We start from the raw sequence: 22,229 nt of genomic DNA on the forward strand, positions 1-22,229 counted from the left end.
ATTGCAGAGATTGCTTAGTCATGTGGCTGCTAATTTGTTATTTGAAGCATAAATTAGGGATTTGCCTCGAGGAGTAGTCTTAGATACTCTTGATACCTGGTTAATCAGCCACCCAAATTTTATATTGTAAAATTAGCTTTCCTTTTCTTCTTTTAATGAGTGAAAAACAGAGTTAGAGTTAGATTTAAATTTATGCCTATAAGGAAGCATACTATACCTTGTTTCAGTATCCTGTTGGGTAAAATATTCCCAGGGTGCCGGGTTTGCTCAATTGTATTATTTCTGACTCTTGTTTTATTGTTGCTTTAGGCTTTGGAAGAGTGGTCATTTTCATTAGGCCTTGATAAACTGCTTTCTGTTTATTTCAGGTTTCTTGGCTCATGGAACCCTAATGGTTTTGAAACAGATCTGATGAAGCAATGACCCTAAAGTATGTTCCTAAGATTTGGCTGGCAGGGTTCTTTTTTAACATCTCTAGGGAAAAAAATATTAGTTGTTAAAGTCTTTGTATTTTATGCTTCTCTGACAAGACACAGAATGTAAATATGAATTGTTTTAATGTTGACTTTGGAAAAGCAGGAAATGCTTTGTGAATGGACAAAAAAGTGAGATTTGGATAGTGTTGTGTTTTATATGTCAGAGAATTTGTAGCAGTTGTGTCTGTCTGTAGCTGGAGGGAGAGAGACACCGACAGACTGACTGACTTGTACTACACAACAGGTTGAGTATCAGAGTCTGCTGGTGATTCACACTCCTCAGGGCTGCGTGATGCAAGGCCGGCTCATTCACATCTGCCAGCAGGACTGGGCTCCAGGCTGGTGTGTGTCAAAACTTTATTTTTATCTCTGCCTTCTTGACAATGAAAACAGCAAGGTGGTCAGCTTCCTTCTATATTAAAATGATTTCTTTTAAAATATCATGGTGCTGAGATGATTATTGTTTGTTTGAATAATGACTTCTGTTCTTACTAAGAAAAATTGGGACACAGGAGATTTGCCTGGTTTCTGAGGTAACTTGGTAGATTATAATCTGGTTGCCATGGCAACTCAGCAGTGAAAATTATACAAACTAAACATTTGAAGAGGTGTATTTTAGTATGATGCTTAAAAGGCCTTCACCTATCATCTTTCTCTCTGAAGAAATGGGGTGAGGGTCAGGAATTGAACTCAGTATGTGGGGGGCGGAGGGTGTAAGTGAATTTGGGAGGCATTGGGCTATTCTTTGAATTGTGGCCTGTGTCAGTGACTGCTAGGGAAGTTACGTTTTTTGTGCAATATAGTTAGCAGATAATGTGATAATTTGGATCATACTCCAGATCAGAAACCCTTTTTCTTGCTTGGGACTTCCCATAATACCGGTAAATTATATTTTCAGAACCAGTATTCAGGACACGTTGACTGACAATTATGAATGTAGTAGAAGAGAGTATATGGATTTGAGATTGTCAAAGAAAATCTGAGACATAGAGTCTTGTTGCCCACCGATTTTTTTTTTTTTCCCCCCAATGAATTAATTCCACGGGCATATATTCTGATCCTATCCCATGAGATTTAAAAATGAAGTGGCTGGTTTCTGCTCTGTTACAGTAGTGCTGGAGTTGGTGTAAAAAGATACGGCTAATTTAAGAAGATACGGCTAATTTTAACTGAAGTGTTTTTTTTTCCATTGTAGTTGAGTTTGCTACAATGTAAACTTTATTTGTGTAAAAATAAGTTAGTGCAAATGATTTTCATGTGTAAAGAAGTTTAAAAGCATAGTTTTAAGAAAGCAATTGATTTTTTTTTTTTTTTTTTCCAGTTTTTGGCTGGGGCTGAGTTTGAACTTGGCATCTCTGGCATCTGGGGCCAGTGCCCTACTCCTTTGAGCTACAGGTGCTGCCTAGCAATTGAAATATTTTAATCACTAGAGATTTTCAGGGACTTCCTTTTGAGTTCTTAAAATGACACATTGTATTTATGTTGGTTAGAAGTGAATACAGATTATTGACACAGTTATGATACAGGAAAAATACATTGCCTTTGAATTTCTGTTATAATTCAAGATAATGTGAAGTATCAGAGATGAAGTTTAGACTGCTTTTCCCTGAATGATCCTATTATTTCTAGTTCGAGTACTTTCTGGTTTATAAAATTTTAGTATTTCAGCAGTGTTTCCTATGGTGAATTATTAGAAACAGCAAAATTCATGGATATTAAAGGTTTAGTTTTTAAAGATGGAATGAATTTGATATTAGTAGCTTTATAAAACGTAAATTATGATATACATGGAATAAACTTTAAAAATTCATCTTATGAAAGATTAATTTCTAAGTTAAAATAATTGTCATTGTTTTCCTTATGCTTTAAGACTTTAATTCATTTGGCATGGGGCCACACAAGTCATATCTTATCCCTAAAGTGCCTTGATTAAAGAAAGAAAGACAGAAAATAGTTGCTTAGCTAATCGCAATTCCAAGAAAAAGTAGAGGTGGTATTATTTTGGGTTTTTGTTTGTTTGTTTTTTGAGAATATGTATTGGGGAGACTGACCTATTGGAGGGTCAGATGCTGCATCTTAAGCTGGGGAGGATGAATTGTGTTCACTGGGGAGGAGCTGCAGGCACACAGGATGAGTTTTATAGTAGAGAAAAACAGTATGCTGGAGGGCCCCCAGCCAGGAGGAAAGAGGTTTGCTTCAAGAACCATGGGATAAATGTGACACAGACATCCTGTCAATTTCTAGAAATATATAGTGATTATTTTAATAGCATTAACCTTGTACCTTGTGATATTTTTAACTACAGATTTTAAGGTTGGGTTATGATAGAATTAGTAATTTTTCTTTTTGTTATCCTTTGATTAGTACTGAAACTGTGAGGCTGCTAAAAGAATATAGTCTTTTGGAAATTGCCTACTGCTGTTAAATATGCATGTTCATATAACTAGAACCCTGACTTTAGATAACAGATTTAAACATTTGCATGTTTGGTGGAGCCTATTTAAAATATTCAGACATTTTATACTGTTCGTTATTGTTTCAAGATCCTGTACACAGATAGTTGTTTTTCAAAACTTTGTTTTATAAATTGCTTTCTGTTATCACATGGGAGAATCATGTAGCCCAGGTCAGCTACAGTGTGGGAGCAGTATGTGGTGTGGGGTCAGCACCTCATTTCCTGATGCAGTTTTCTTTATAAGTGTAGTTTCTGATCTTTTCCCTTAAGTGTTAAGTATTGTTAAATTCATGAAAGAGAAAAAGTAATTGTGCTTCTCCAAGGAAAGGTTTCTTAAGATTTCAGTTTTTTAGACAACATAGAATTCACTTACCCTGTTTCCCTTAAAATAAGACAGTGCTCCCAAAGATGCACTAGGTCTTATTTTCAGGGGATGTCTTATCTTTCCTGTAAGTAGGTCTTATTTTCGGAGGATGTCTTATTTTCAAGGAAACAGGGTAGCTAAATTCAAATGCACATATCCACCCATGTGAGAGCCAGATTAAGACTTACACATGAAGTTTGGTGTTTATACAAGATTCTGTGCCACATACTTCCTGTCTAGTATTATAAATTTAGGTAATAAAACTTGAAGAAGTATCCCAGATGTTCTAGCATTAAATTGAAATTAATGTGTTATTTTGGCAGGTTATTCTCGTTCAAGTTAATCCAGGTGAGACTTTTACCATAAGAGCAGAGGATGGAACACTTCAGTGCATTCAAGGTAAGGAAGTTTTTGGTGAACATTTTAATCAAAGAACTTTTCTGTTGATCATTTTATTTTCCTGTATTAAGTAATTTTTTCTCTGTGAGCCTGCATATGATTTTCTAGAAGTAAAATATTTGTTGGATCTTTATTTTTATTTTTTTTGTCACGTAGTGTCAAATATATACTGTGAAGCTATGCTATCCAAATGATACTTCTGGTGGAGAAAGCTGTACTGAGTATCTGTTAGTTATTTATTGCTGAGTAGCAAATACTTTAAAATGTAGTGCCTTAAAACAACATTTATTATCTTGAGTTTCTGTGGGTGAGGCCTTTGGTCACATCTTGTCTCTGGACTCCTCAAAGAGACAAAGTCAAGTTGTGGGGTAGGGCTGCAGCCATCTTATAAGGCAGATCTGCTTCCAGGCTCACGTAGGGATTGTTGGCAGGATTCAGTTTTCTGGATGCTATTGGCAGGAGGTTTCCCTCAGTTCCTTGTTAAGCAAGCTTCTCCGTGTGGGCATGGGCAGGAAGCTTATGCTATGTCAGGTAGCTTCATCAGGGCCAGTAACTTCAAAGCAAGAGGGAGCCTATAGATGCAGCCCATACTCAAGATAGGGAATTGCATGGTGGAGTGAAGACCAGGAGGCAGAACCTGGGGGGCCATCCTGGAAAGCTTTCCAACAAGTCTACCATTTGGCCCCTGGTGATTCATTTTCCTCCTGCATGTAAAGTGCCTCTTCCCAAGATCTCTCCCAGTCTTTTTCCATTACAGCATTAGCTCAGAGTCCAGAATCTTGCCATCTAAATGAGTTCCAGGTGGAGGTGAACTACCTTTGGTGCAGTTAAATACAGCTCCTCGGACATTCATTAATTCCTAGCTCATGTGATGTGATACTAATGCCCTTTCTCTATAATTTGCTTTGGAAAGAACTGACATAGATACTCCGATTCATGTGAAGTTCTATGTAGGACTATCAATCCGTATGTGACATTACTCTACGTTACTTCTACTGTGTTAGAAGGCACGGTGTGTGATGGTTCTTTTTGTTCTGTGACAAAAGGGATTATGTAAATGAGATTTGTAAATGGGATTATGTTAATGAGATCATTATTAGGTTATTGATTGAATTGGAATCTGATTGGAGGCCTTATTTTTAATTCCTGTACTAATTTATCAATACATGAACAAGTAGGGGAAATGCCCTTTTGTTTTAGTTTCCCACGATGAACTGCATAGAACTGTGTTGTTTTTTTTTTGCCTTGCATCAGATCAGAGTGTGTTGCATTGTAATTTCGCTGTGCAACACACTATGTTTTTGGTATCCATAACAACAAAATTGAGAAAAATTTTTCTTGAGAAATGAGTATATTTTTGAAGAGTCAAGTGTGAGTTAATAGGAAATGCTTTAACCATTTGATTAATCATTTTTAGTCACTGCATTTCTCTGACTATTACAACCTGAAATTGGTCTTTGGAATTCTAAACCATTTAGAAACAAATCCTAGTCTTTGTTTATGAACAGTATGGAAAAACTTCAGGTAAAGGGAGAAAGAAAATCTTTTAAAATAGCAGGGGATGTAGAATCTTCCACCTACTTGTGGTACGATAATAAATGATTGTGATCCTCAGAATCTACTCTTATCTCTTAAAAAAAAGTCATGCTGGAAAAACTAGATGAAGGCTGAAGTCTTCAGTTTAGTAAGAAAGCTGGTGAGCCTCTGGTCGAGTTAACATCGGAGCTCCAGGTATTGGCTGAGAATGTGTCACTCATGGAGTATTTGTAACAGAATCTGTGAAAGGAAATCTGAGTAGGCGAACATACATAAAATCCACTCTTCGATGCCACCTGAGTTTTAATTTTTGGTGTGTAAGGAGTGTGTGTGTCTATGTAGCAGTGCATACATGCGTGTGTACGTGTGTGTAGTCATGGACTTAGCCTCTCCCCATGTAACTGGACTCTGCAGGAAGTATTGGAATCTATTGCTCTTCTCAATGGGAGCTTTGTGTTTATTCATGATGATGCTTGGAGATAAGTGACACTGACACTCTACAGTGATTTCAAGAATGCCTTTAACAGAATTGTGGATCTGTTTATCTTTGGCTTTCCCCAGCCTTCTCATTCTTTGTTCTCTTCTGAACACCCTGATACCAAGGATGACTTAGTTTAGGAGTCACAGGGACACATGGCCAGTTAATTGAAATGGCACAGAACAGAATGAGGACCAGGGCTGGGAACCAAGTGCCTTGCTAGGGCTTGGAAAACACTGAAGTAGTAGGATAACATGCAGAGACTGGAAGGAAAGTCAGTCTAGGCTCATTGACTATGACTGGTGTATAACAAGCAAAAAGTAAAAAAGCCTTCATTTGAGGTCCAGGATGAGTTAGTGAATGCTTCACTCCAGGTAGGTGGAACACAGCAATGGAGAGTGTGCAAACAGGCAGTATGTTTATCAATCACTTCATCCTCACTGTTCCTGTGATTAATGTCTTTATCTTTTTTGTTCCTGTTTTTTTTTTTGTTTGTTTGTTTGTTTTGGTAGAGTGCTGTGACGTCATAGGTCACAGCAACTTCAAACTCTTGGGCTCAAGTGATCCTCCTGCCTCAGCCTTCTGAGTAGCTGGGACTACAGTTGCCTGCCACAACACCTGGCTAGTATTTCTATTTTTAGTAGAGATAGTCTTGTTCTTGTTCAGGCTCATCTCCTGAGCTCAAGCACTCCACCGGTCACAGCCTTCTAGAGTGCTGGGATTACAGCTATTGCAGCTGGCCCAAATGTCTTTATCTTGCTAACATTTATTCAGCTCTCATTCTCTTCTCTCTGTTAGTGAGTATGAGGAGGATACATGTGAGAAAGCTGAGGTCTGTGGAAAATTTCCATAGTTAGAATTTTCATTCCTGTTATGTGACTTCAGAGCTTGAGTTCTTTATTCCCCTGCTCTGTGGATTTACATCAGGGAGGACAGTCTTGACAAGAGTAAGGTGAGTTTCTGTTCTTAGAGTAACTGGATTCTGGGCAGGATGCTGGGATGAGAACTCAGATGGCCAGAAGGAGCCAGAGATGGTTTGCAGAACATCAGGGTGAGGGAGAGACTGGATCTAGAGAATAAGAGGCACAGGCACCTGTTAGCAGAGCTGAGGTGTGCTGGTTTAGGGGTGAGCTGGCAGACACTGTGATACAGGGAATATTGGCTTAGCATGCAAATTATTTCCACCCAAAGTCACAATTGGGCTCATATTGTGGGTGAGCTCAGCTTCTAGGTGGAGAGTCCAGCTCCAGCTTCTGGGAGAGGAGGGTACAGGAGAGGACAGTATAGTAAGAGGTTAATTCTTTGTTTTTAAAAAACCTGTTAGGAAAGGATCTGGAATTGAATCATGTTATAATGGAAAATCATGAAAGAAGCATTCGCATTTTATTACAGATTAAATTTAAAAGAGTACAGCTGTAGTTAATCTCTTTCAATGCCACTGGCAGGTAGGGAGGGTTTTGGGGTGTGTGTGGGGGGTGGGGTGGGGGAGTTAGTTGCTGGTGGTGGCCTTACTGGAAGTTTTGTAGTCACACTTACTGCTTTGCTGGTTCAAACTGTCAGCCTAGTAGTTTTGCTGTTTCAACACCAGCCAGCACATTATGGGGTGCTTGGGGGTGGGGGTGGGGGCGGGGATTCAGGTGTAGATTTGATTGTTAGGCCTTCCTGGAAACTTTGAAATCACACCATATGAGGTCAACTCCTTGTGCTTATAATTGAATTTGTTAGCCTAAGAATTTTCTCTGTGAGACATTTATGACATCACTAGAAAGACCCTAGAAGCTCAGTGTGATGTCAATAAAAGGCAGGTTAGAAATTAAAAGCAAATTAATATAGAAAAATATTGTAAATCTTGGAAAATACTTTTTTTGTTTTTGTTTTTATGGGAATGTCCTTGGTGATAATGAAGAAAAACACAGGAAACATATAATATGCTGTGAGAGCAGATTTGTTTCTAATGGAATATTTCTCAATATTTTCCATGAAAACTTGAATCACAGATCTTGAAGGGGCCGTGAAAGGTCATAGTTTATTCTCACTTGGAGGCAGCACTATGCCTGTGGCATCCTAGGCAAAAGATTTCTTTTTCCCACCTAAGCCAGGTGAAATTGTATAAGAGCTAGTTGTTAAGAAAAAAGAATCTTAGGTAGTTATAATACAGAGGAGCCATGATGGGTCCACCCGTGACTGTCCTATCTCTGTCTGGGCTGAGATACTGGCATGCTGTCTCACTTCCTGTCCACACATGCCATCTTTTTATCTGCTCCCCGTAAAGTACTCCAGCCCAAGCAAACATCATACTTCCTTTAAGGCTCGAGGTCTGTCTTTTCCAATAGCAGTTCTGAGTTCTGGCGGTAAGGTAGGGTGGCACTGCACAGCCTGATGTAAACACACACATTCTTGAATTAGACCTGGAATTCAGCTGGGACAGGAGACAGTGTGTCCTCTGCCCCACTCCCTGGCTACCCAGCCTTATAGTAATCACTGACTAGTATCTGGACTGGCTCTAGTAGTATAGCAGGCATGATGATTTTCTTTTAAATGTTACTCTTCTGGTGAGAGTTTAAAGATGTTTACTTCTGTGCTTTTAGTGGTCTCTGGAGTCTCTATAGAAAAACTTCCAAAATCCAAATTGCATTGATAATTGAAGCTGATGGGTTTTCTTTAGAGAAACATGTTTAAATTCTAAAGAACTTTTATAATGACCATATGTTAATACTGCAATTTTTATTTGTTTAATGGCTGTTACATGGAAATTACAAGCTGAAGAAAATAAATGAGTGTTAGACTGGGTGCGGCTACCAGGGAGGCTGAGGCAAGAGAATCGCTTTGAGCCTGAGTTTGAGGTTGCTGTGACCTATGACGCCACAGCGCTCCACTGAGGGCAACAAAGTGAGACTCTGTCTCAAAAAAAAAAAAAGAAAGAAAGGAAAGTGAGTGTTATGTTGATTAAAAAACAGATTTACTAAAATGCATAGGAAGCATGATTATTTTAATAAATATTTAGACATACTTAGCAGCTAAATTTTTGTCTAAAATAATTTTGGTGTCTTGCCATTGTGATTTACTTTGTTAACTTGTGTTAAGTTCTTTGAGGCTTCAAAATGACAGGATGGCAGCAGGAATGCTGGGTGCAGGTGGGGTAGGGGGAGCAGGCCCCGCTCTGAGACGTCGTGGCCTTTAAGCTCTCTTCCTCTCCTCTGTGGCTGACTGACTTTCCCTTGCCTGATGAGTGTGAGAACTGTACCACTGTGAGTGCCACGATCACCTAGGGGCTCTGTGAATGGCACCACTGAGAGCTGTTTGCCTTTCCGAATTTCCTCATTTGGCTCTTGTCCCCCTTCCTCCGTGTATGATTTGGCATCCAGAATCTCAACAGGGCCCTTAATGTTACTTTTTTCCTATGTGGTGCCTGAAGTGCATTTATTAGATTTGTTTGACAAATCAAAACACTGACCTGTGATGCTTTCTAAGAATTTTATGACAGGTCCTAGGGAACTTGGCTTGTCTCTTGCTTTTTTTATTGTGAAATCAAATGAATGGTATCACACCTTGGGTTCAGGAGCCAAGGTAGACTATAATTTCAAAAGCAAAGCTTCCATGTGGTCTGTTCCTTTAACACATGCTCTGCATGTAAATGGGAAGTTCCAGTTTTACTGACCTATTGCAAACGGAGTCTGTCTTCACAAGTTGACATGAACCTTGGCCTTGGCTTACATTTGCAAACAATTTTTTGATAACAAATATTTGGGTGGTTTCAAAGTAAAATTATAATATGCATTTAATCCTTCTAAATCTTTGCAAACTTTCATCACATTGGATCCAGAATTGAGTGTTATTGAATGCATTTATTTGTAAAATGTCTATGTTACATATAGAAATATTTCTTCCTATGACAAGATTAGGATTTTGGGAGTTTGTTTTTCTACACGAGAAATTACCTAAAAAACTCATTTCTTTTGCATTCGTGGGTTTTGTGAAGGATCACTAACAAGCTGCATGTTACTGTGTTATTGTGGACATTTAAGTGTTACTTGGGAGAACAGTTAGGCTTCATTTGGAAAATCTTTTAGAATTGTAAATATCAGGGTTTTTGCCCAACCTAACCCTGGAGTCATGCACAGATGTCTGATTAATCAAAAGCTGTATTTGATGAGTTTGTTCCCAGCCCTCCAGGGAAGCTCTAAGCTAAGAGTCTCACTTTCTGGGAAAATCTGAACTACTCCACTGATCTTCCAGCTCATCTTGCAATTCTTAAATATTAGCTTCAAGACGAATCAGTCTTTTGTGTGTGTGTGTGTGTGTGTGTATATACAACAAATGTATTTACGTGTGGGTATACATTTGCTTTATGCAATTCCCTCCTCCCCCATTATTAGAATTACATTTCTTCATGAAATATTGGAGAAAAATCACTTTTAGCTTTCTGGAGTACCCCTGAGCTCTGAAATGTGTGGAGGCTTTATTTTGTACATGGTGATGTAGCTTTTCCTCCAGACATGCATGGACTGGTGTACAGTTGTTTGTTGCACCTGGCATTCCATGTGTGCGTTGATAGGCCCCTTCACATAGCAGCTCCGAGGAACCTAAAGCTTACCAGCAGGGTGGTCACTACAAAGGCTGGGAAGACGGGCCCAGAGGAAGAGGGCCCAGTTTATGGAAGGAATGGGAGAAAAGCCATTCCTCTCATTTGGTTATGTACAACTGGCCTCTCTCTGGGATTGAGTAATCTCATAGATGTGGTTGGGTTACATCAATGCCAAACTATGCTGCTTCTCCAGGAGGTTTTTAACCCCTCACAGGGGACGTGCCGGTGCGTTTCATGCTTTCTGCCTTTCCCTTTCCCCCCTTCCCGGTTATCTTGATTATTATATTTAGTCTTTCATTTACGTAATTATGAAATTTTAAAACTTTAGACAAAATCTTCACCCAAAGTTGTATCATCAGACTTTCTTTGGTCTTTTTCTTCAACTAGGGTTTTAGTGAATTGATGTATTAGAATTTGTAAAGATTAGAGGGAGGAACAAGATGGTGGCTGAGTAACAGCTTCCTTGCAATTGGGCACCGTTGAGTCTGGGGAGAAAAGACTCCAGGCATCTCTGGCTGGTGGGATCTGCCCATGAACATCCCTTTGAGGACACAGGGAGTCAGCGAGAGACTTCTGGACCTCCTGAAGAGGACAAAAGCAGTGGAGAACTGGCAAGTGGTTGCCTGCGTTTGTTTTCCTGCCGGCAGCTGTAAGTATAGCAGCAGTGAGATTGCAAACTGGACAGGCCTTACCTGTGAGCTGTTTTGGGTTTTTTTGGAGTTGGCACTCAGTTGAACTATTTTGGGAGAACTTGGGCAAGAGTGTGGAGGACTTTAAGCATTGTCTAGGGCCCCAGACTGAGCTGCTGAGCCCGACAGGAGCTAATAGTGTTTGATTGTCGGCCACAGGGAGCCAGGCATGCTCGGCCCTCAGGGTCGCAGAGCAGGGATCAGGCAGGAGAGAGTAATCTAGTGACTGAGCAGCCTAAAGGCAGGGACTGAGACACCTTACAGCTGTAGCCCTCAGGGGCATAGAGTGATACCGGTTTTGGCACACTGTGTAAGAGGATAGTCATTTTAGGAGTGAACCCAGCGACAAGTGCTTTCCTGGGAAAGCTTCTGCTTAGCCAAGTTTAGCAGTTTAAGGTGCCTTTTAAGAGGGCTGAAGAGAGATTTAGGTTCTCCATCCTGTCGGGTTTGAGAAATCAGCAGAGGCCTCCAGTCTCCATCCTGAACAGGCGTATCAGCATTGTGGTTAACATCTCATACCCCAGAAGATCACCTGTTGCCCAGACAATATTCAGCAAGAGATATATACTGCTTTGTTTTTGGCTTTGTTTCTTGGGTGTGTTTTTTTGTTGTTGTTTGTTTGTGTGTTTGTTTTGTTTTATTTTTCAATTTCAACATTTTCCCTATAGATTTTTCTTTTCTTTTTTCTTTTTCTTTCTTTGTATTTTTCTACTTTATATATAATTTCACATTGTTGCCTTTTTCAACAATTAGATCTTCATTTTTGCTAGTGTTTCTACCCCTATTCTTTGTTTTTTTCCCCCCACTTTTTTCACATAAGGTTTTTTGTTTGCTTGTTTTGGTTTGATTTATAGCATTTATATCCTCTCTACTTGGTGGAGGTAGGGTACTGTGTCCGAACAGACTAGCAAAGAGCTGCTAACCTCAAGGGAACCCCGCCAAACTCTGCACCCCCAGAGGTTGGGGCTTTTTTAAAGGTTGGGTCAAAGTACCCTATTGTACACCTATATTGCTCTGTCTCCCTCTTTCTGTTCCTCTCTTCTTTTGGTCAATATTCTTTTTTACCCACCCCCTCTCCTTTCTCTTTTTTCTTTTCTCTTTCCTTCTTTTTTCCCTTCTTGCTCTTCAACCTTCCCATCCTTCTGTTCCTGTACCAAAAGGACTCATTGAAACCCTAGTCCAGAGGCATGGCAACTTAAAGAGCAAGAGGAAGTGAAAGGAAAATTAGGGCAAGGACACAGATAAAAGAAATCACTCATGAGGAAGAATCAGCAGAAAACTCCTGGCAACATGAAAAACCAGTCCAGAGCAACCCCCTCACGGGACAGTGAGGTAGCTACCCCAGAGGATTCCACCTATAAAGAAATGTTAGAAATGACAGAAAGGGAATTTAGAATACAGATGATGAAAACAATGAAGGAAATGATGGAAACAATGCTGATAAAATGGAAAATAACCAAAAAGAAATCCAAAAACAGAATGAAATACGAGATGAACGATATGAAGAATATAGAAAGGATATAGCAGAGCTGAAGGAACTGAAGAGGCCAATTAGGGAACTTAAAGGTGCAATAGAAAGTATCAAAAACAGATTAGACCATGCAGAAAAAAGAATCTCAGAGATAGAGGACAAAGCTCTTGAGATAACTGAGATAGTTAAAGAGGCAGAAAAGAAGAGAGAAAGCAGAACGTTCACTGACAGAATTATGGGACTTTATGAAGCATTCAAACATACGAATTTATAGGTATCCAAAGGGAAGAAGAGAAGGAAATAAAGAGCATCCAAATGGAAGCAGAGGAGGTCAAACTCTCCCTCCTTGCTGATGATATGATCTTATACATAGAGAACCTTAAAGATTCAACCAAGACCCCTGGAAGTCATCAAAAAATATAGCAGTGTCTCAGGATATAAAATCAATGTCCACAAGTCAATTGCCTTTGTATACGCCAATAATAGTCAAGATGAGAAGCGAATTAAGGACACAACTCCCTTCACCATAGCTTCAAAGAAAATGAAAGACCTAGGAATATACCTAACAAAGGAGGTGAAGGACATCTATAAAGAAAATTATGAAATCCTAAGAAAGGAAATAGCAGAGAGTATTAACAAATGGAGGAACATACCATGCTCATGTCTGGGAAGAATCAACATTGTTAAAATGTCTGTACTTCCCAAAGCAATCTACGTATTCAATGCCATTCCTATCAAAATACCAACATCGTACTTTCAAGATTTAGAAAAAATGATTCTGCTTTGTGTATGGAACCAGAAGAAAACCCATAGAGCTGTGGCAGTTCTTAGTAATAGAAGCAAAGCTGGGGGCATTCCCATACCGGATTTTAGGCTGTACTATAAAGCCATAGTGGTCAAGACAGCATGGTACTGGTGCAAAAATAGAGACATAGACATTTGGAATCGAATAGAAAACCAGGAAATTAAATTAACATCTTACAACCACCTAATCTTCTATAAACCAATCAAGAACATACCTTGGGAGAAAGATGGTGTTGGGAGAACTGGATATCCACATGTAAAAGACTGAAAATGGACCCACACCTTTCTCCACTCACAAAAATTGATTCAAGATGGATAAAGGACTTAAATTTAAGGCATGAAACAATAAAAATCCTCAAAGAAACCATAGGAAAATCATTGGAAGATATTGGCCTGGGGAAAGACTTCATGAAGAAGACTGCTGTGGCAATCGCAACAACAACAAAAATAAACAAATGGAACTTAACTAAACTGAAAAGCTTCTGTGCAGCTAAGGAGACGACAACCAAAGCAAATAGACAACTTACACAATGGGAAAGGATATTTGCATATTTTGAATCAGGCCAAAGCTTGATAACTAGATCTATAGAGAACTCAAATTAATCCACATGAAAAAAGCCAACAATCCCATGTATCAATGGGCAAGAGACATGAATAGAACCTTCTCTAAAGAAGACAGACGAATGGCTAACAAACATTTATGAAAAAATGCTCATCATCCCTAATTATTAGAGAAATGCAAATCAAAACCACCCTGAGATACCATCTAACCCCAGTGAGAATGGCCCACATCACAAAATCTCAAAACTGCAGATGCTGGCGTGGATGTGGAGAGAAGGGAACACTTTTACACTGCTGGTGGGACTGCAAACTAGTACAACCTTTCTGGAAGGAAGTATGGAGAAACCTCAAAGCACTCAAGCTAGACCTCACATTTGATCCTGCAATGCCATTACTGGGCATCTACCCAGAAGGAAAAAAATCTTTTTATCAAAAGGATACTTGCACTAGGCTGTTTATTGCAGCTCAATTTACAATTGCCTAAATGTGGAAACAGCTTAAATGCCCAACCCAGGAATGGATTAGCAAGCTATGGTATATGTATACCATGGAATAGTATTCAGCCATTAAAATAAATGGCGACTTTACAGCCTTTGTATTAACCTGGATGGAAGTGGAACACATTATTCTTAGTAAAGCATCTCAAGAATTGAGAAGCATGAATCCTATGTACTCAATTTTGATATGAGGACAATTAATGACAATTAAGGACACAGCGGGGGTGGGGGAAGGGGTGGCAGAGAGAGAAAGAAGGAGGGAGGAGGGTGGGGTCTTGGTGTGTGGGGTCTTGGTGTGTGACAATAGAAAAAAAAGACTATGTAAAGATTAATTGATATCAATTTTTAGAGTAAAGACTTTGGAGTAAGAATCCCTGGTTGTTTGCTAGCTAATAGTTAACCTCCCAGGCTTAGTTTCCTTTCTTAAATTGGAGACAGTGATCCACTTATCTGCTAGGGCTGTGGGATAATCCATCGTAAGCGTCATTGTTATCACCATCGTGATCTGGTTAGATACACAGCTTTGCGGATTGTTTTTTTTCTAAGGACATGGCATGATTAATTGTGGTCAATGACTTGATTGTCTTACTTGTGGAAATCAGTGGAGTTTCAGTCTCCCATTTCAGTGCTTATTTATAACAGACTTGCTTCATCTGGTTGCTAGGGACGGCATCAGTTCACACATTCCAGATGAAGGTTTATGGGAATATGTATGCTGATCAGATACAGGAGTGTTGCTCAAACAACGAATCCAGTCTCCCATGCATTTAAAGTAAATTCTGTTGTAGTTTAAGCTTCAGTTTTGCTTTTTTCTTTTGACTAATAGCAGTTAACTCTCACACCATATCTGAGCAACCATATTCAGATAGGCTGTAACCTTGTATTGTGCCCAATAAAGTAGTTCCTTTATTTTGCCTCTCCTTATGTAGGCCCCGCTTTTTATATTTTCACTGAATTCCACACGACTTTTAGTTTTGTTTTTTTTTTGTAGAGACAGAGTCTCACTTTATGGCCCTCGGTAGAGTGCCGTGGCCTCACACAGCTCACAGCAACCTCCAACTCCTGGGCTTAAGCGATTCTCTTGCCTCAGCCTCCGGAGTAGCTGGGACTACAGGCGCCCGCCACAACGCCCGGCTATTTTTTGGTTGCAGTTTGGCCGGGGCCAGGTTTGAACCCACCACCCTCGGTATATGGGGCCGGTGCCTTACCGACTGAGCCACAGGCACCGCCCCGACTTTTAGTTTTTATTTAGTGCCTCTGGCCCCTGGGCAATATTGAGGGCCTGTAGGCAGTAAGATAGTTACAGGGTTTCTTTTTTTTTTTTTTTTTTGTTATAGTAACTCAAGTGCCCTAAGGCATTTGGGTAGTCCATTTCTGTTTTTATTTTTTATTTATTTTATTTTTTATTAAATCATAGATGTGTACATTGATATGATCATGGGGCATCATACACTAGTTTCACAGAGCGTTTGACACACTTTCATCACAATCGTTGACATAGACTTCCTGGCATTTTCTCAGTTATTGTGCTAAGATATTTACATTCCACATTTACTAAGTTTCACATACACCCTTGTAAGATGCACTGCAGGTGTAATCCCATCAATCCTGCTGCCTCTATCCCCCTCCCTGCCCTCCCTTTCCCCCTCCCCCAATTCTTAGGTTGTAACTGGGTTATAGCTTTCATGTGAAAGCCCTACATTAGTTTCATAGTAGGGCTGAATACATTGGATACTTTTTCTTCCATTCTTGAGATACTTTACTAAGAAGGATATGGTCCAGCTCCATCCATGTAAACATGAAAGAGGTAAAGTCTCCATCTTTCTTTAAGGCTGCATAATATTCCATGGTGTACATATACCTTAATTTATTAATTCATTCGTGGATCGATGGGCACTTGGGCTTTTTCTGACTTAGCAATTATGAATAGGGCGGTTGCAGGGTTTCGAGTGAGATTGCCTAGTTTAGAGATCATGCATGTTGTGTATTGTAAAATTAGTGACTTAACTTCACTGTGCCTTAAGTTGCCTTATCTGTAGAACTGGAATAATGTCTGTCTTGAAGGACTGCTGTATTAAATGAAATACTGTGAGGAAAGCACTGAGAACAGTTCGAGTCATAGTAAAGACCCAGTAAATAGAAACTGCTACTAAGCTGCAGGTCTTCTTTATGAACAGGCATTGAACCCCCTTAATTTGAATCGAAGATCAAGAGGCTGATGAGGGCCTGCTTTTGCCTGTCATTTTGAAGATTTCATAAAGCCTATGTGATCTTGAGTTGTTAGGATTTTTTTAGATGTCATGTTTTAGCCATACCACTTCAAAATTATGTGTTTAAAAATAGGCACTGGAGGTTCAGCTTCTGAACCTGTTTGTCTTTCTGGATTGTTGTTAAAATGTCTCTGAAGGTACTACTGATTGGAGTTCTTTAAATGTCACAGATCCCTGTATATGAGATAATTCAGAAGAGCAAACAGTGCCACCTCAATTGTCTGCTACATTTTATTTCACAGCTGTGTTCTTTTAGTTCCTGCTTGATTCTCTCTGTATTTTTTCACTCTTGTTCTTACCCTTACAACCTGAAATAGAAAAGGTCATGTTGGACATATCTTTAAAGAAGACTAGACTGAGTTCTTCAAGGTAAGGGTCAAATCTTAGTCATCTCTGTGGCCAGTGCCTAACCCACACATTAGAGGCCTTCAGGGTAAAAGACAGTCATTTTGTGTTAAGCGGGCTTGGTCTGTATCTACTGTTGTAACAAAATACCATAGACTAGGTGGCTTATGAACAACAGAATCGCTTTCTCACAGTTCTGGAGGCTGGAACATCTTAAGATCAAGAGGCTGTTGAGGGCCTGCTTTCTGTGTTTCTCACTGTGTCCTCACATGGTGGAAAGGCCTAGGGGTGTTCTTGGGGACTGACCTCATTCATCAAGGCCCTGCCCTCTGGTCCTGGTCACTTCTCAAAGCCCCCCATTCCAATACCTCCACCTTTGTCGTTGGTTTGGTATATGAATTTTGAGGGTGACACAGACATTTAGATCATAGCTGTACTATTAAAGATTCATGTAAAAATGATGGAAAAATTCTCATAGTTAATGCAGAGGAAGTTCTCCCTCTTTTTTTAAAATTGTGCTTAGGTAGTTCATTTTGGTTATTTTTATCCTCAGTTCCTCAAATTAAGGTAATGAATGCAGGTATGAGAGTGTTTCCAAAAACAATTATTCTGAAGAATTCCACTCCATGGATTAGTTCCCCTTACACATAAAGAGCCTGTGGGAATCCTTATTATATTTGTTCTTTTAATAGCATTTTTCATTTGAGAGGAATAGGCTAGAAACATGTTGGCAAGTATTTTTAAGGCCATTTAATACTAAAAGATACATCAGTTTTTTGGCAGACCTTACATTTATCATCTGTATTGGTAGCAAGTATTTTAATTTGAGTACTGATTAATATTTTATTAGTGTTCTCTTGCAGTTAAAAATGACAGTGTTTAGTGGCAGGAATAAGCTCTCAATAAGCTCTGTGTCAGACAGAGGAGCAGAGTGCACTTTGCACTAAGAGCCCCATATGAGGGAGTGGACCTGGAGTTGGTGCCCTAGTTTTCTCCCCCTGCAGTGTGATTGACAGGTGGGATGAGCCTTGGAAGGCGGCAGAGGGCGGGCTGGGAGCCTCTCCGGCTGGAGACAGGCATGACTGCAGACCAATGAGGCGCCTGGGGAGGGTGAGGGGCGCAGTGTGGGAGGGGCATCGTCTGAATCCTAGTGTATTTCCCTCAGGTAGATTGAGTGTGGTATCTTACAAAAACGTCCTTTAATGTAAATGAGAATACTGAATATTTTTTACTCACTCTCCTAATTGGACAAGCATTACAATGAACAAAAACGGGGAAAAAAGACAAACTTTATTTTTAAAGTAGGCATTTTTCCTGTTCCTCAGCTTGAGTCTTCTGTCTCTGAAGAGTTTTCAAGAGAGGAAAGTAGCTTGGAAGATTCTTTGCACACTCTTTGTGAGGGAAGACAGTTATTTAAATGGGGAATACGTTTTAATACTTCATTCTTGGACCCATCTATGGGGGAAACTTGCCCACCTTAATGGGGTTTTCTTGATGACTCCTGGTTAGGGTCTTTGAATATACCCCACGTCTCTTGTGCAGTTTGATATGACTACACCCCCCCCCCCCATGCTTTTGGGTTGCAAGTTGGAAAGAATTTTTTTTCATGTATTCAAGAAAGCATTCTGTAATTTAAATATAAATACCTTTACTGACACTGTGAACATATTAAAGTTTAATCAATAGTAGTATGTAGTATCTGGAGATTGCAGAGTTAGGGAACTCATACAAATATGAAATATATTCTAAACAAAATATCACACATTGTATTCACGTAAATAAGGAGGGACATTCCTTTCCCCTAATCAGCTGGGTCACATAAAGGAAAAATTCAGTAGGGAAGAGAAAAGGTAGGTAGACTGATTTGGAAATTGGCTTAGCTTTGTCCAGTATTCTAAAGGAACAGGAAAGTTTTAAAACTTGAGGAAAAGGAAGTGACTCAGAGTTCGACATAGAGCTTTGCACCAGTAAGTGATCTGGAACTGAGGAGATGAGTTGTGAGAGGCTGTCCAGGTCAGTGAGTGACTCCTTAGGAACATGGGAACCAGCATTGGCTGTATGTATGTTTTTTTTTTTTTTCTGTCATGTGGACAGCAGGCCATTGTAGGAATTTAAAATTCTGGTTTAAAAATCTATTTCAAAGGTCAACTGGCTGATTTCAGACTGTTTATTAGTAATTACAGTTACAGTGTTGAGGAGTTTTCTCCTAGTTCAGGTGAGTTCTGCCACTGTTCTGTGGGTTTTCACTGATCATTTTTCTGCTCCTCATTGTACCTGTCATGCTGGTATCAGCAATTAACATTCCTCAGTAGTGACTAGAAGGCTAGCCTCTGTCTCAGATGTAACTCAAGAACAACAGGTGCATTCTACCTGTTTCTTGGCCATAACTAGCATAGTCTGAAGGCAAGTAATTAACTGTAGAATAGACTTTGAAGAAAATGAGATTCTTTAGAATTCGAGCCAAAGTGCTGAAAAGTAGCTCTGGATAACGTATTTAAGAGACATAGGAAATGGCTCAACAGGAAGGGTTGAAATAGCATTACCAGGCTGCCCTCTTAAAATTTATTTCAAGCCTATTTCCCTTTGTTGATACAAATCTTATTAACTGTGTACCTTTCACAAATCCTTTGTTTTGTGCAGCTTTTTTTTAAATTGACTTAGGTTCACATCAAAAGTCACTGGACTTGAATTTATACAGTAAAAATCAATTGATTATATTCGTAATTTTTCTCTTCCTTTTTAAATGAAGAAACCTAACATAATCTTCTGGCTTGAGAAGAGGAACAGTCCCCAGTCCTGAGGCTTAGTTTCCTTCCCTGCAGTCTGTCTCCACTGATTAGGGCCTCAATTCCTTCACTTTAGAACAAGAGGATTGGGCCAGATAATTTATAGAATTGTTTTTACTTCCCCATTTATCTTTTCATTCTTATTTTAATTTCTATAGAGTTCTCTGTCATTTTCATGTCTCTAATTTTCATGAAAATGCTTACAGCTTTACTTTATAAATAGGTTCAAGTGTGGGCATTAATGAATGGGGACTTTCTGTTTGAAAGTGAGATGTTAAATTATCATTTGAAGCTCTTTAAGATATTACCTGAATTTCTCAAAATTTTACTAGTATATGTTAATCTTAACTAGTAATAAAAGGAAAACAATTACCTAGTGTAGTATTTTTTATTTTTCTGTTTTAATAATTGCCACTTAAAAGTATACCTTTTGTAGGTCAGTTGTTCTATATCACTGGTCAACATTGGCTGCATGTTTGAATCACTTGGGACTTAAAATTACCAATGAAGATGTCACACCTTGAGAGATTTAGATGTGTAAATGTATTTCGTTCCTAGTATATATTTAAAGATAGTGTAGTCATAAATATTTAGTTTATATTGCACTTCAGAAAGACATTTGGTGTATTTTATGTTGATGTCATCTGATGCTTAGGGTTTTGGGTTATTTGTAAAGAAAAATTCCTAAATAACAGAAAAGTGGTGCCTTTTCATGCTGTGTGTACTGGCTCAGATTAAGGGTGTGTGTCTTGGTTGCATCTTCCCAAAGTGTCTCCTCTTACCCCCCAGGTCAGAGTGAGAATGCCTTCCCAAGTTGTCTCTCACATATGGGATATTACACAAAGCTGACCTTTTGCATGGGTTTTTAATAATTATTTGCTAACATTTTTTCGTATCTACTATGCTATTGATTTTAAAATCCACCATTTTCCCCCATATCTCTACAAAAGAGAAAACATTATCAATTAAACTGACTTTATTGTAAGATGTATTCCTTTTTCAGGAGATGTTAAAATGTGAAAAAATGGTTACTTGGAATCAATGAAATACACCAATTTCTAATTTCTTATCCAGATTTAATTAGGCCTTTAAAAATCACAAATCAACTTGGGTTTTTCCTAATTTTGTGTTTGAGTAATCATTGTGTGTGTATGAAAATTGAAATAGCTTTTTATTCTATATATTCTCAGTTGTACAAATATGACTAATTTGTTTAAATATTGTGCCTTCTAAACATGTCTTGGAGGACTTGTATTTAAGCAGTAATCTTGTGATGCTCTTGTTAGTTTAGATGTCTCTGTCCCATTATGCTGAAACACTTCTTTTTTTTTTTTTTTTTTATGGGGCTGGCACCCTACCCCTTTGAGCCACAGGTACCGCCCTAAAACACTTCTGTATTTTTTTCTAAGTGTGCATATGTGTGTATATTTGTGTGTGATCATACTTACTGTGTGTGTGTGTGTGTGCATGTTTACCAGTTTACCACTGCTATGTCTAACTTTTTGGTGAAATCTACACTTGGGGTAGATATCAAGGCTTCATCCATTGTTCATCCTGTGTTTGCTTTTGCAGCATCATCCTATTAAAAACAATATAGCCAGTTCAGCAATGTTACCTGTGCTTCTAACATTCATATGGAAAATAATTAGCTTTCTTTAACCTGACCTCTTACTCCCCTTCTTTTCATTTACAGTGTTAACCAGAAGATGTATGTACCTTTGGGTCTAGCTCATCTTTCTTTAAATACTTCCCTTGCATAATAATTAATTTAAATTTATTCCAGAAGTGTGTGAGATTTTGTAGTTTTGTTTTTGAGGTACTTTTAAAGTTTTATCCTACTTTACCAGGGTGTTTTTCTTCCATGAAAATGTTACATATTTATTTACAGCCTGTGGTAGCTAATTAAACTTGAAATAAGTGAGTCCTCATGTAAAGTTGTCTGATAGGTTCTTGGAAACTACCACCTAGAGTGAAGTGATGTGTGAGTTTTTTCCTTGTCCATGTTATACTGGAACTGTGCTGAAGGAACTTTGAGGACCTGCTATACCTCATTTCACTTAAATGTGCAATTTCCAAGAAACTTTTAGTGATGTTCCATGCAGACTTACTATGTTTGGTTTTTAGCAAATTGAAAGGTAGGAGAATCCTAATACGAATTTTTTCTTCCTTGCTGTAAATATGAGTGCTGGTGATACCCATTTATGGATACTTGGTGTGTGTCTGAAGACAGGTTTGAGAAAGTGGCCACTCAGTTTAGAAGGTGCTGTTTGTTCTTTTTCCTTTTCACAAATGGTTGAAAATACAAAGGGATACCTGTGCATCGCTCACTCTAAGCACTGGGGACGCCTGGATGTGTTTGGCTGCCAGTTTCTCTCTACAAAAAAATTGCTTGTGCGCGGTGTGGCTTTCTATTGCTGTAGACTCTGGGAAGGGTGGTCCTGCCTGCTGCATTTGGGTTTCTGTGTGCCTGAGGCACTTAGCTTCTCTCTCAGTGCTTCGCAGACTAGCAATCA

General features: G+C 39.0%; 1 protein-coding gene across 4 annotated transcripts in view; it reads left to right on the top strand.

Moving 5' to 3' along the window:
• Positions 1-22,229, top strand: part of FNDC3B (fibronectin type III domain containing 3B) — a 369,147-nt gene that overhangs the window by 98,161 nt on the left and 248,757 nt on the right. For 3 of the 4 annotated variants that reach the window (XM_053573184.1, XM_053573186.1, XM_053573185.1), the window contains one exon: positions 3,619-3,694. In XM_053573184.1, coding sequence (XP_053429159.1) covers positions 3,619-3,694 — 76 coding nt within the window. Of the gene's footprint in view, positions 1-391; positions 431-3,618; positions 3,695-22,229 lie in introns of those variants that run through there. The other variant, XM_053573187.1, reaches the window with a different exon arrangement.

Source organism: Nycticebus coucang, chromosome 20, assembly GCF_027406575.1.
Source record: "Nycticebus coucang isolate mNycCou1 chromosome 20, mNycCou1.pri, whole genome shotgun sequence".
Classification (NCBI taxonomy): domain Eukaryota; kingdom Metazoa; phylum Chordata; class Mammalia; order Primates; family Lorisidae; genus Nycticebus; species Nycticebus coucang.